Here is a 14,064-nt window from a genome sequence, read left to right as displayed (position 1 = left end):
AAATATGGGTAGAGACCAGGAAACCAGAAAGGTGTCCATAAAGGAGATAACAAGAGGCTTAGAGAGACGTGAGTAAGAAGAGAGTCCATCATGGAATGGGAGACGATGGAGGAACAAGGGGAAGAGACACAATCGAAACTAAAACATGAAAATGCCATAAGGAAACATTCCATTTTAAGCTAATAATAAATAAATTAATAAATAACCAAATAAAAACACTTTCATTCAAGGAAGTTTTAAAACCTATTCATTGCTGCAACCTCAGTGGAATTCTAAAACACAGCTTGCTACAATACTGAGGGGACCAAGAGCTTACTGCATCACTAAGGAGACCAAGTGAGAGGACCACGAGTGTGAACCAGGTGAGAAGATCAAAAGAGCAGGCTTAGAGAGACCTCAATGACTCCCTGAGACACAGACATTGACAGTATCGAGCAGACCAAGAACAGTTCCCAAAGACTCAGACAGCTACTGCAAGGACTGGGCCAAGACTCAAAGACACTGCCAGTCTCATGTGAAGGAAGAGATGGGTAGGCGCCAATGCAAGAATTCATCCAACAACCTAAAAAGCAACATGGTAACACCAGAACCCAGTGGTCATACAACAGGAAGACTTGATCATCCTAACCCAGAAGAAACATAAGAAAATGACTTTAAACGTAACTTTATGAAGATGATGGAGACATTTAAAGAGGAAGTGAAACCTCCCTTAAAGAAATGGAGGAAAAGACAAATAAAAAATTGGAAGAAATTAATAAATCCCTCAAAAAAAACAAGAAAAAAAAGAATCAAACAGATGAAGCAAATAGTTCAAGACTTGAAGACTGAAATAAAGGCAATAAAGAATACACAAACCAAGGGTATTCTGGATATAAAAAATCTGGGTAAATGAACAGGAACTACAGAGACAAGTATAACCAACAGAATACAAGAGATAAAAGAAAGAATTTCAGGTGTTGAAGATACTATAGAGGAAATAGATTCATTGGTCACAGAAAGAATTAAATCCAAGAAATTCTTTCAAAAACATCCAGGAAATCTGGGACACCACGAAAAGACCAAACCTAAGAATAAAAGCAATAGAAGGAGAAGAACTCCAGTTCAAAGGCACAAAAAAATATATTCAACAAAATCATAGAAGAAAACTTTCCTAACCTAAAAAAGGACACACCTATGATGGTAGAAAAAGCTTACAGAACACCAACTAGACTGGATCAAAAAAAAATCCCCTTGCCATATAATAATCAAAACACAAAACATACAGAATAAAGAAAGATAGCTTTTCTTTTTTAAAAAAAGTTTAAAAATAAATAATTATAAAAAGGAAAACCTACTCATCACTGTTTTGTTAAAAATGACCCAAAGAGCTGCTTAGGGCCAAAACCTGGCCACAAAACTAAAAGAGCAACTGAGAACAACAGATGGTACTATTTATTCATTTCTGCATAAAGCTAATGAAAACTAAAAGGCAAACTCACAGTATTCCATCTGGTTAGCTATTTCCTATCTCAAACATCTATTATGAATTTTAGAAAATGAAAGATAAGTGATTGAGTATAATGTTAAAATCAAGTGTAATGGGATGTAGTTATTTCTTCCTCAAATGGCCCAAGAGGTAAGCAGTTTTCACACCTAACCCTCATGTCAACCAGGCAAGACACAAGTTTCATGCCCATTTTAATAAAAGCATTAACAAAGACTCAGGGTAATTGGTTTTCCATTCCTTTCTCGGTTAGTTTACCAAATTTGCTCCCTTTTAAACAATCCTTTCTCTGATCTCTGGTTTTGTAAAAAAAAAAAAATTCTCTTCACCTTTCTAGCTGATTCTAGTTTTTGTGTGGGAATATATGGTAGGGCATGAGTCCCTAAACTTAGATTCCTTTATTCAAAAACTCGGGGGAATTCCCAGTTCTGCAGTAATATGACCTTGCCAGCAACTACTCAACTCTTAATTGCAGCACAAAATATATGCAGGAATTAATGTTGCATGTTCTTGTTATGCCTGTCATATGCTTTGCCATATGCCTGGCCCTTTATGATATTGGTCACATAAGAGGCCAGTTTTCATAGTCTAAAGAAGGAAGGCCACGAATCTCTCTCTCTCTCTCTCCTGGGGACAGAGAGTTAAGAAGTTCCTCTGTGGTTGTGCTGAGTTGCTTTACACCAAATTTATAGCCTCCCCGCCCCCCCAGGACCTGGCTCCTCCAATATTCTTACCATGTAGGCTATCCCACAATAATGCTAAACCAAATGTTATTATTGTAGAACTTAGACATCCCCATTTGTTTGGGGAATTCTCTGAAAACTCTCTTTTCTGAACATTCCCTCACGTATCATCCTGTCCATGAAGGCCCCCTACCCTCTCTTCTGCTTTCAACCATACCTTTAAAGGAAATTTCTCTATTAGTTTTAAAGGAAAGCTTTGTTTTTAATGCAATGTACTGTTCCTTTTTCATGTTATCCTCCCTTGACATCTGATCACAGCTCCAAGGTCCTCACTCTAAAGCTAATTCCTGAATGGCAATTATGTGTCAGCCTCTTTGATAAATCAACAAGTACAGTGTTTTTTTTTCCTTTCTCTAACTTTTCTTATAAAACTTTTTATAAAAGAGTGCAAAATGAATCAAAAGTGTAGACTACACAGTATGCTTGCTGACTTCTGCTATAACACATTCATGTCAATATTTGACTGAAAGACTCTACCTTAATGAATAAAGTGGAAGAAAGCTCTAGGATGATTCCTGATGTCGATTTTACACTTCCACATACATGCATACCTGCACATACATGTATGTAAGATCGCATGTACACACACACACAAGCAAATATATATGCCTACATATATGCACACCACATACACAAAAAATGGAAAGAGTTTGCATTTTAATATACACAAAATGTTCTTGGAATATAGGTTTGTATAAACAATCTATGTTTAAATGTCCATGGAAAATTATTTTGACACATTTTAATTGTAAAAATATAAACAATGAGTTGGAACATAAGGAAGGATGAGGAACAGAAAACTAAGGATGGAGTAAAGGATAAGAAAGTCCATAAAAATAAACGGTAAACTGAAGAATGGTATAAGGCAGAATATTTTATACAATTAATATGATTGTGCTTGCCTGGGACTTGATACCTTAAGAAAATCATGGTTTATTCTTATTGAAATCCTCAGCATATAAAAATACTTGATGAAAAGTCTATGGGGGTTTTCTTATTAGAGTTGAAAACGAATTTTAGGAAAGGTTGAACCTATAATAAAATCTGACACAAAATACCATTGTTTGCACAGAGTTCAGAGACAGTAATTGGCATATATTCGTTACATATAATGTCGGTCTCAAGGTATTTTCAAACAAGTATATCATGTATTTTGATCATATTCATGTCCTGCATTTTCCTTTATCCTCACTCTTTACTTTAAATTCAAAGTCCACACAAGTGTTTCCATCTCTTTCTCCATTTTATTCCATTATAATTCTCTCAAGCAAGGGCAAAATATTCAAAAGGAGCTTAGGATATAGATACTCTCCTCCCCCACCCCCACCACCGCAAAATTACAAGCTATAGTCACTGCTCTTGATCTTGATGGTAAGACCTTATTGCTGAAGACACCACACACTTGAGAAGTATCATTCCTACTGGTTAGCTTTCATTGTAGAAAGGTACTATTCATGCTATGGAGGGAATTAAGTAATTAATAGTCTTAGCCAGCTAAGCTGTCAGTGAGTGGCCTGGTAAGAGATGCCTGCCAGTGCAATAGAACGATATGGGAGTAAGCAATCAGTTTGTGATTAGATTGAAGATTGTTCCACTAGGTGGAACTCATGCCTGTCACCTGGCACCTTTAATGGGCCCAGGAGCCTATAGCTGGGTAAACCAAAAGTCCCAAATGGAGAAACTACTACTATTACTCTGCTGAATGGATACAGTATTAAACCTATTCTAATGATACTTTTCTTTACAATCAGTGATCAGTGCAACTGTCAACTTTCTTCAGGGAAGCTTTCTTTCTCAGAAGATAGCTTTCTCAAACTGTCAGCCCCAAATCATAACACAGAGAATTGTTAGTTATGAATGCTCAGTCTTAACGTATGCTTGTTCCACTAGTTCTTATACCTTAAATTAGCCTGTTTTTCTTCATCTATGTTTTGCCTTGAGGCTTGTTACCTTTCATTCATTCTGCATGTTCTCCTCCATGACTGACTGGCTGGTAGCTGTCTGGCTGACTGGCTCCAGGCATCTCCCTGGCTTTCTACATCATTCTCTCTGGAGCCTAGATTCCTCCTCTACTTATTCTCTGCCTGCCAACCCCACCTCTACTTCCCAGCTATTGGCCATTCAGCTTTTTATTGGATCAATTAGGTACCTTAGGCTGGCAAGGTAATACAGCAACACATCTTTGCCTAGTTAAACAAATGCAGCATAAGCAACTGTAACACACTTTTATACAGTTAAAGTAATATTCTACAATAGTGATTAATACAAGGACACAACTAATCAGGATGAAGATAATGAGAGACCATGGTGTGCTCAGCCCTAAATTATATATATATATATATATATATATATATATATATATATCACACACCCACAATCCAAGGTTCCAGGATCATTGTGAAAGAGTGGGCAAAAAGACTAAGAGCCAGAGGTAGCAAGTGAGTACAGTGAAACACAACTATCTTGATATGACAGGGCCACATGAACTCACAGATGCTACTGACTGCATGTGCAACACGTGCATAAGATCAAGGAAGAAAATCTCCCACCTCTAGTTGAGCAGCTATACACCACTGATGGCTTCTGGTAAAGAAGAGGCAGATTTCTTCAGGGATGTGGCCCACTATGTACCAGTAGACAGCCCTATACTTAATGCACATATGGGCATCACCAAGTAGACTTTGTGGGTTTAAAGAGAAAGCAGAAGAAATTCTGAGGGAATAGTGGAGGGGATATGGGAAGAACTGAGGGGGAAGGAATGAAAGTGGATTTAACCAAACACATTATATGTATGTATGGAATTCTCAAACAATAAAAAGAATATCATGTAAATACATATGCACACAACCTAACTAACACAGCATGCTTAAAAATATTATCCTTCAAAAGTTTTAATTCTAAATCTACTACTTGCCTTAGTAACTTTGATTTAGAGATAATATCCAGAAATTCTAAAAATGGCTTATAGTCCAAGCAATAAATGGCATAATAAAATGAGCAAACAGGTTTCAAAAGATAAATTAAAAACATGCAGATCATTAAGAAAAAATGTTCAACATCCTTAGTCACTAGGGAAATAAAAATTAAAACAAAACTGAGATTTCCACCTTAGCTGCTCAGAATTGCTATCATTAACCAAACATTATTAATAATAGGATGTGGAGAAAATGGAACCCTCATATACTACTGCTGGTAGGAATATAAACGGAGTCACTCTATCCCTGGTGATATACTCAAATGACTCTAAATCAACATATAACACAGTAATGTGCATACTCATATTTACCTCAGCAGTATACACAATCAACAAGTTACTGAATCAGATTAGGTATCCACTACGGGATGACAGAAACTATTTTCCACACACACAAAATGGAGTTTATTTAGCCACAGAGGAGAATGAAATTGTGTATCCGGGCAGTGGGACAGTGGTGTACACCTTTAATCTCAGCACTGAGATGGCAGATGCAGGCGGGTATCTGTGAGTTGGAGGCTAGCCTGGTCTACAGAGTGAATTCCAGGACAGCTAAGGCTACACAGAGAAACTCTGTCTCACAAAACAACAACAAAATGTATGGGATTGAAGAGCATAATAGTAAGTGAAATAAGTCAGACTCAGTGTAAGCCTATTTCCCTATTTGCTGAGTCTGCTTTGCATCCTTTTACTAGATCCCTAGGGAAACTACCTGCAGTGCCCTGTGACTCCTGCTAGTACATATGAAAACACTATATACATTAATTATGTGCAATGTTTAGATAAACATCTTAGAATGTATAGACACTAAAATCAGCCGAAAGAAGAAATATTATTTTATATACCAGCTTCTCAAGAAGAATGAAATTAGCTCAGGACAGCTTTTACTAACACAAGAATTACAAAATTTTGTGATCTATATTTGCATAACAAAAACATTTAAGAAGGCATTATTTACTATGTAGGATGACACATACAATTAACTACCCCTTCCATATCTATTTGTACTTCTCTTGTGAATTAAAAGGTAAAAATATTGGTGGTTCTGCTTCCACCTGAGCAAGGTGGTCATGGCCCAGCTGCCGTATTGAGAGAGCCCAGAGACCAGCCACTCTGGTGCTGGCCCAGGCTCGCTTCGCCAGGGGCAAGTTTTCCTAGGCACAAGCACTGTACTTGGCTTTCACTGGCCAGTGCATGAGTTGCAGGAGCAAATGCGGCCCCGAGGATTTGGTCATCACATATAACAACAGGGGACAAACCAAGTACCTCAGTGTTGATTTTTATGAAGCCATGGACGACTACAAATCTGCCGTAGAAACCCTGCCCAACTCTGAAGTTCCGTATTACAACAGGGGCTTGATATGCTTTAGGCTGGGATATTTTGACAAAGCTTTGGAAGATTTCAAGAAAGCACTAGACCTCAATCCTGAATTTCAAGATGCTATTTTGAGCTTAAGACAGACTATTTTAGACAAAGAAGAAATGCTGAGAAAAGTTACTGAAACTTTTTTTTTTTGGATTTTTGAGACAGGGTTTCTCTGTAGCTTCGGAGCCTATCCTGGAACTAGCTCTGTTGGACCAGGCTGGCCTCGAATTCACAAAGATCCGCCTGCCTCTGCCTCCCAAGTGCTGGGATTAAAGGCATGCACCACCACCGCCCGGCATTACCAAAACTTTTAATTTATTAAAATTTTAACTCATGATCCTTAAACCTCCACTAAGATATACATGGAACTATTTTGATTATATGTAAGAGACTGCATTTTAGAAGTTAAAGCAAAATAATTGTTTAATCAGAGTTATTCATTTCAAGAGAGACCATGTTGGTTAGATCTCTTAATAGAGTAAATAAGTAATATCAATGTACATTGTTATGGTAAAATATTTAAATCAAAAAAGTAAAAATATTAAAAGCAGTCTACCTTTTTTATCTTGGCCTTTTCAGCTTTTTCTTCTTTATCACATTTCTTGGCATTCCTATTAAGTTCTTTTGCAGCAAACTTCAAGCTAAATAAGTGTTCTGAAAATATAGGTTAAGGCCAGCTAGTCAAAAAGTCATTTTTCTAGCATAAAGACCCACAAACTTGACATTAAAAATCATCAAAAAAAAGATCAGATAGTATTATAATTTAACTAACCATAAAACTTCAGAAAGAGAACTATTTCTTTTAAACTTCCTTTCATCCAAAATCAAGAAAATAAAATATTAATTACAAAGGAAAATAACTATTCCAAAGAAACTGGGTAGACTGCATTTTAGGCGTTTAGTGTCATCAGTAAGAAAGCATGTCCATATTATTATCTTTCTGAAAGAGAGGAAGGCATCATCATCATGGCACTGTTGCTATAAACAAACTCATTTGTTGTAACCTTTTAAGAATCAAATTCATGAAGAGCAAGGAACAACTCAATAAGTGTCACAAATTGGAGACTACAGAGACAAGGTGGTTGACTAATGAAACTCTACTGGAAAGCTCTGAGAAACTTTACCAATATGAAGGCAAAGCAAGAATGTGGAGGCAGAACTAAAGCAGAGAGCATGGAGTAACTGCTTACTAGCTTGCTTCGCTTGCCTTGCTTTCTTATTATCACCTAGGGCAATGTGCCCAGGGACAGCAGAACAAACATTAAATCATTAATCAAGAAATGCCTCAGGGAGCTGCCTACAGGTGTTCTCTCTTCCCAGATGACTAGCTTGTGTCAAGTTGAACAATAAAACCAACCACTACAAGTAAAACAAAACTGAAGAAAGCTGAGGAGAAGATGAGCTACCTGGAATACAGATCTGAATTACAGGGAGAAGGCGACTAAGATGGTTTTATAGTATCTGGAGTACTTGGGCTAGAGGACTGAATTTGTGGGTAAAAGCACTGCTGGCTCTTCTATAAGACCCGAGTTTAATTCCTAGCACTCCATTCCCAGAACATACTTTAAAAAGCTTCACGGGGTGGTATGCATGCATCTGTAATCTCAAAACTCTTACTGAGAAATAGGAAGAGAAGACTAGAGAACTGCCCAGAAGTTCTTGGTCAGCTAGGCAGGAATACACAGTGCAGCAGAAACATTAAGAAAGACTATGTCTGTATAAGGAAGAAGAGGAGAACTGAGTCCCAAAGGCTGACCTGTACATGTGTACTGTAGTGCAAACACAAATGAGTGAAGATAAATAAAATTCAACAAGAAGAAACATTCAAAAATTATGATGGATTAAAAAATAATAAACCAAATGATATACAGGAGTTTACAATGCAAGGACATTGATGATAAGATGGCAAAACACAGAAAAAATAATCAAACAATATTCTAAAATAAGAAGTCACGAGTTTATTAGTATCAATTAAAATACAAAAAGTCAGTAAAGTATCTGGAATCAAGAAAGAGGGCTCATCATAAAAATCACAAGCTGACCTAATAATCAAAGGTATAGGAAATATACCTATAGCATAGCTGCAAACTATATGTGTGCTCACAAACTGACAAACAGAAAAAACTTGGACAATATTAACAAAACTCAACTAACAAGACAAAGTGGGGACATAGAAGTTATGAAAGATGCCGATTAAAAACTAGGTTTAAGAGGCTAAAGAGATGGCTCAGTGTTTAACTGAACTGTCTGCTCTTCCAGAGGAACTGGGTTAAATTCCCAGCATCCACATGGAAGGTCAAAATGATTTTTATAAATGTTGGTAACTATTGTTATCAACAGTTCTAGGGGATCTGATGTCCCATTTTGGCTTCTGCAGGTGCTGCACATATTTAGTTCATGGACATAATACAGGCAAAATATACATATACATAAAATAAAATGAAAAATATCAATCATAGCTTGTTAAATATAACAAGCCAGATTAAGATGGATATTACATATTTTATGTTCTGTGGACTTTCTCTTTTTCTACACACAGACATGCCTACACATGTATACATATAGTACATAAAAGTCAGAAGGGAACTAAAAAGGAAAACGAAAAAGTAATGGGAAACAGGTAAACATTACGTATTTTCACTCATGTGACAGAGACCCACATTGGAGCACTGGCCTGAGCTCCCAAGGTCCAGATGAAGAGCAGAAGGAGGGAGAAGATGAGCAAGAAAGTCAGGACCGCTAGGGGTGTGTCTATCCACTGAGATGGTGTGACTGATCTAGTGGGAGCTCACCAAGGCCAGTTGGACTGGGACTGAATGAGCATGTGATTCAGACTGGACTCTCTGAATGTGGCTGACAATGAGGGCTGACTGAGAAGCCAATGATAAGGGCACTAGGTTTTGATTCTACTGCATGGACTGACTTTTTGGGAACCTAGTCTGTTTGGATGCTCACCTTCCTAGACCTGGATGGAGGGGGAAGGACCTTGGACTTCCCACAGGGTAGGGCATCCTGACTTCTCTTAGGACTGGAGAGGGAGGGGGGAAGAGAAGTGGGGGAGGGGGAGGGAAATGGGAGAAGGTAGAAATTTTTAATAAATAAATAAATAAGTCTTTTCTCATCCTCCTACACCCTCTACCTTGCTCCTCTTCACCCCCAATACACTCCTCAGAAAAAGTAAGGCTTCTCATGGGAAGTCACCATATATAGTATATTACTCTGAGGCAGAACCAAGGTCTCCCCGCCACTATATCTAGGCTGAGTAATACCACTCTTGGGCATATACACAAAGTATGCTCAATAATACCACAAGGACATTTGCTCAACTATGTTCATAGCAGCATAATAGCCAGAACCTGGAAATAACCTAGATGCCCCTCGACTGAAGAATGGATAAACAAAATGTGGTCCATTTACACAATAGAGTACTACTCAGCAGTAAAAATGACATCTTGAAATTTGCAGGCAAATGGATGAATCCAGAAAAAAAATATCGAGGGTGGAACCCAGACCCAGAAAGATTAGCACTGTAAGGACTCACTCATAAGTAAATAAGAGATGTAATTTGGTTTTAACTGTATAAAATTAACACATGAAAACAGAAGGACTATTCAGGGGAAGAAAGGAAGGCAACAGGAGGAGGAAGGAGAAGAGAGGCTAGTGGAAAAACATATGAATATATATATATATATAGATAGATAGATAGATAGATAGATAGATAGATAGATAGATAGATATGATAGAATGAAATGCATTATTTTGCAGAACAACCAAATAAAAAACTTGAAAGACAAAATGACATGGAGAAAATCTAATAACCTTGCCCCAATAGTTTGAGAACACATGCTTCAAGCATATTAGATATAGAAAACTTATTCATTGGGCCATAAATAAAAACTGAAATAAATACCAAAAAAATCTTTCATCTGAACATAACTTAGTAGTTAATATATTTGATTTCTTTACGCCTTTCTGTATGAACCTAAAGCTAAAATTAAAAAAATTAAGAACTTTTGTTTGAAATCTTAAAAATTTATCTATATATAACTAAAAAGAAAAAAATGTTTTCTGTAGTATTGAATAACAACAAATGACTGAATTGTGACTTATGAAATATAGTTAATTGGGACTCTCAGACACAAAGGAAGACTGAAAATTAATGATGTAAACATTTACCATGTAAAATCAGGAATAAGATATAGTAGGCTCCTGAGATTCTTGTAAAATCTGATATTTTTTGTTGTGTAGTAACTAATCAAGCAAAAAGAGGAGGCATAAATAGAATAAGGAAAGGAATATAACTATAGATAAAGATACTTTAAAATAATACATTAGGGCATTTAGCCAAAACACTTGGAAGCTGTTTGTAAAATACTTCAAAATGGATAATACTAGATCAGTGAAAGAAATGAACTAAATAAAGTCTCAATAATTCAGAATTTCTGATGCAACACTTTAAAATATTTTCACATTTAAATAAGAAACATAAGAACAGAGGTGATGGTAGGTATTATTGGTAGAGTTTTCAATTTTTTAAGAAGATGGCAATTCTTACCATGCACAAACTTCTCAAAGAACTAGCAAAAGGAAAGAACACTTTTGAACCTTGAAACCAGACTTGAATTAAAGGCCGGAGTCAGCAAAGATTCAAAAATATTAAACACAATATTGGCAATCATTATAGATGGGCAATATATTATAGATGCTTCATAATTGTGATGAGTTTACCTTAAGACTCCAAAGACAGTTTAACATTTTAGAAACCTAAAACTATCCATGCATTTTATTCATTCAGTTAAGGAAAATATAAGTAAAAATCTTAGTACACAAAGAAGGACCATAAAGACCAAATATTCAACTAATAAGCAAATATACACAGAGATAGGCTATTCACGGTGAAGCTTTAAAAATGAATGTGTATCTAATCAAAATCTATTACAATCATCAGACTAATCATGACTAGTTAGAATTTTTCTTAAAATAAGGAAGTGATCTTACTCTAATTTTTCTTAAATTATAACAGTATTCTGGAGTATTTCCATGCATACAAGATAAAGTAATGAAAAGTACCGGTTATAAAAGAAATAACCAAACCATTATTTTCAGATAATATATATGTATCCAAAGAACATTTAAAGTGTATATATTCTCAAGCACAACAACAGTAATCATATATATATATATATATAGATAGATAGATAGATAGATATCCCAATTTTTGCCAGTCTACACAGAATATATGCTCAAAAGATGATCATAGTATTTTTTGTAATGAAAGGGAAGCTAATCTCAAGGCCCATCACCAAAAAAGTAAATAAGTAAATTGTGATAAAATAATACACTGGAAAACTACATAAGAATGAAAATGCTTTTTAAATATACTGATGCATCATAATCAATATTTTAAAAAATAGCAATGATACTACATATATACCATTTAAAAACATGAAATATATCAATATACCTTAAGAGTATACATGTATGATTAATATATAAAGAAATGACCTGAAATCATTAATGTTAACTTTTAGATAGTGGCATCTGCAGTAAAAGAAAAGAGGAATTTAACTGATAACTTTATAGTATCTTAGGTCAAATAGAAGGCTCTCAGGAACGTTTTACTCTTTTTCTTAACTTTCTTAAGAGGGAAGGATTAACATTACACGTTTTAAAAAATCAATTTAGAATAAAAAGTTAGTGTTTGTTTGGCATAGAGTATGCATTCAGTAAGTAATATTATCATTTACTAAATTTCAATTTTAATAAAGAAATTTATTTAGAAAGTATATCAAAAGTTCAAGTTTGTCTTTAGAGCATTATACAAAACTAGTATGCGCTATTACACTGTTTTTCTCCATTACAGCTTTTCAAAAATCATTAGGATTCCAAGAATTCATTGTATCTAAAGAAGACTTAGTTTAAAATAGCATTCATCTCCTTACTATAGAAAATCTCTGACAGTTCACTATAAGCTGATAGTAAGATCTCTAAATACAGTAGTTTGGAAGCTATTTTATTACAAATGCCACCAACTAGATTATACGATTCCTGATGAACAGAAGTAGAGGTTGAAAAAAAATACAGGTGAGAGGTAAAAAAGAGTTTCCAGGAGAGTGCTGGGCTCTCGTGAGAGATGGCTCAGTTATGGTTAGCATTTGCCAGTCCTGCAGAGGATCAGAGTTTCCCAGTACCCATGCCAGGTAAGTCAAAATCATCTCTAGCTACAGCTCTGCCAGGATCAGACACTCCTTCGGTCTCTGCATTCATGTGCTCAGACCCAGACATACACATAAACACACATTAAAATAATTAGAAATGAATCTTTATTTAGTTGTTCCACTAATAGCTGTCCTACGATAAAAACAGTGGTACCAATATCACGGGCCATTTATTTGATAAGTGGCATTATCCTTTTACCTTTCTGGCATTGTAAGCACCTTAAGTACTCCTGTGTATGTTTTAGGGAGGTAAATTTGGAATCAAAGAATCAGGTGAGGTCATCTGAACTAAAAGCAACTTTAGAGATAATTTTACTAATTTGAAAACATAAACTTACAGATGGATAAGCATGGAGTAACTAATGAATATAGAAAGAAAGAGGAACTCAAAAGCAGCTTATCTCTTAGGTCATACATTGTATTTTAACAATTACAGGGAATTGTTCAAATTGTCCTTTAAATGGTATGGAAAGGAAGACCCAAAGTAATGTTTAATACTTCTTGTAAATGACAGCATTCTGTTGATCCCACAAGCCATAAATTACGTACATATTAGCAAGGAACCAATTTAATGATACTGTAAACACTGGAACTAATTCCAGTAAAGAGACTATGCCTCCCACTGACCCTTCAGAAAGGTTGACTTAACTGATTAGAGTTTCCTTGACTGTGGAGAGCTTGGAATTTTGCAGGTCCGGGCCCTGCTTTACAATTTCTCTTGGGCTATCTTTAGTCCCCTTAACAGCCATTCCTTGGCCACCTGGCTGACCTAATATCCTGTGACTAACAGATAAAACTTTCTGAAATATATTAACAGATCAGCAGCTTCCACCAAGCAAAAGGCTGACTGTTCTCAGATATATCTGAGGCTGGGATTTTCCCTCTTTGCTGTGACCCATCTAGCTGATGTCTCCACTGATACGTTAGGAAAGAGTCTCGAATTACAACTTTATTCTATTACTATCAAAACGCATTAAATTATCACCACATTGGAACATGGAGTTTGGGAAATCCTGAATCTATGTCCTTAGGCCGTGATTACTCATATTTCACTCATATTTAACTAGGCCGCCCCTTTCAAGTGAGAATGGTTATTTATGTTGACAGTACCTTGATAAAAAATACATCATAGTGTATTTTATCAAGTCTCGCAAGTCTGGTACCAGTATATAACTCGTTCTGTTTTAGGATTTAAAGTGATTCATAAGATCTGCAATGACTAACAGCTATTTTTAAGGAGCTAGCTATTTTTATGTACACATAGCCCCGGGTGATAGCTG

At 35.9% G+C, this 14,064-nt stretch overlaps 1 protein-coding gene and 1 pseudogene across 1 annotated transcript in view; one reads left to right on the top strand and one right to left on the bottom strand.

Annotated features, from left to right (window-relative positions):
• The window catches only part of LOC142840753 (charged multivesicular body protein 1B2), a 40,968-nt gene that overhangs the window by 25,045 nt on the left and 1,859 nt on the right, over positions 1-14,064 (bottom strand). The window contains exon 2 of the mRNA XM_075957333.1: positions 7,123-7,220. Within this exon, the coding sequence (XP_075813448.1) occupies positions 7,123-7,220 (98 nt within the window). The remainder of the gene's footprint in view (positions 1-7,122; positions 7,221-14,064) is intronic.
• Positions 2,990-6,943, top strand: LOC142841587 (tetratricopeptide repeat protein 32 pseudogene; annotated as a pseudogene).

The sequence above is a fragment of the Microtus pennsylvanicus genome, chromosome X, assembly GCF_037038515.1.
Source record: "Microtus pennsylvanicus isolate mMicPen1 chromosome X, mMicPen1.hap1, whole genome shotgun sequence".
In the NCBI taxonomy this organism is placed as follows: Eukaryota; Metazoa; Chordata; class Mammalia; order Rodentia; family Cricetidae; genus Microtus; species Microtus pennsylvanicus.
Note: the sequence above shows the minus strand (reverse complement) of the source record. Positions and strands in the feature narration are given on the sequence as shown.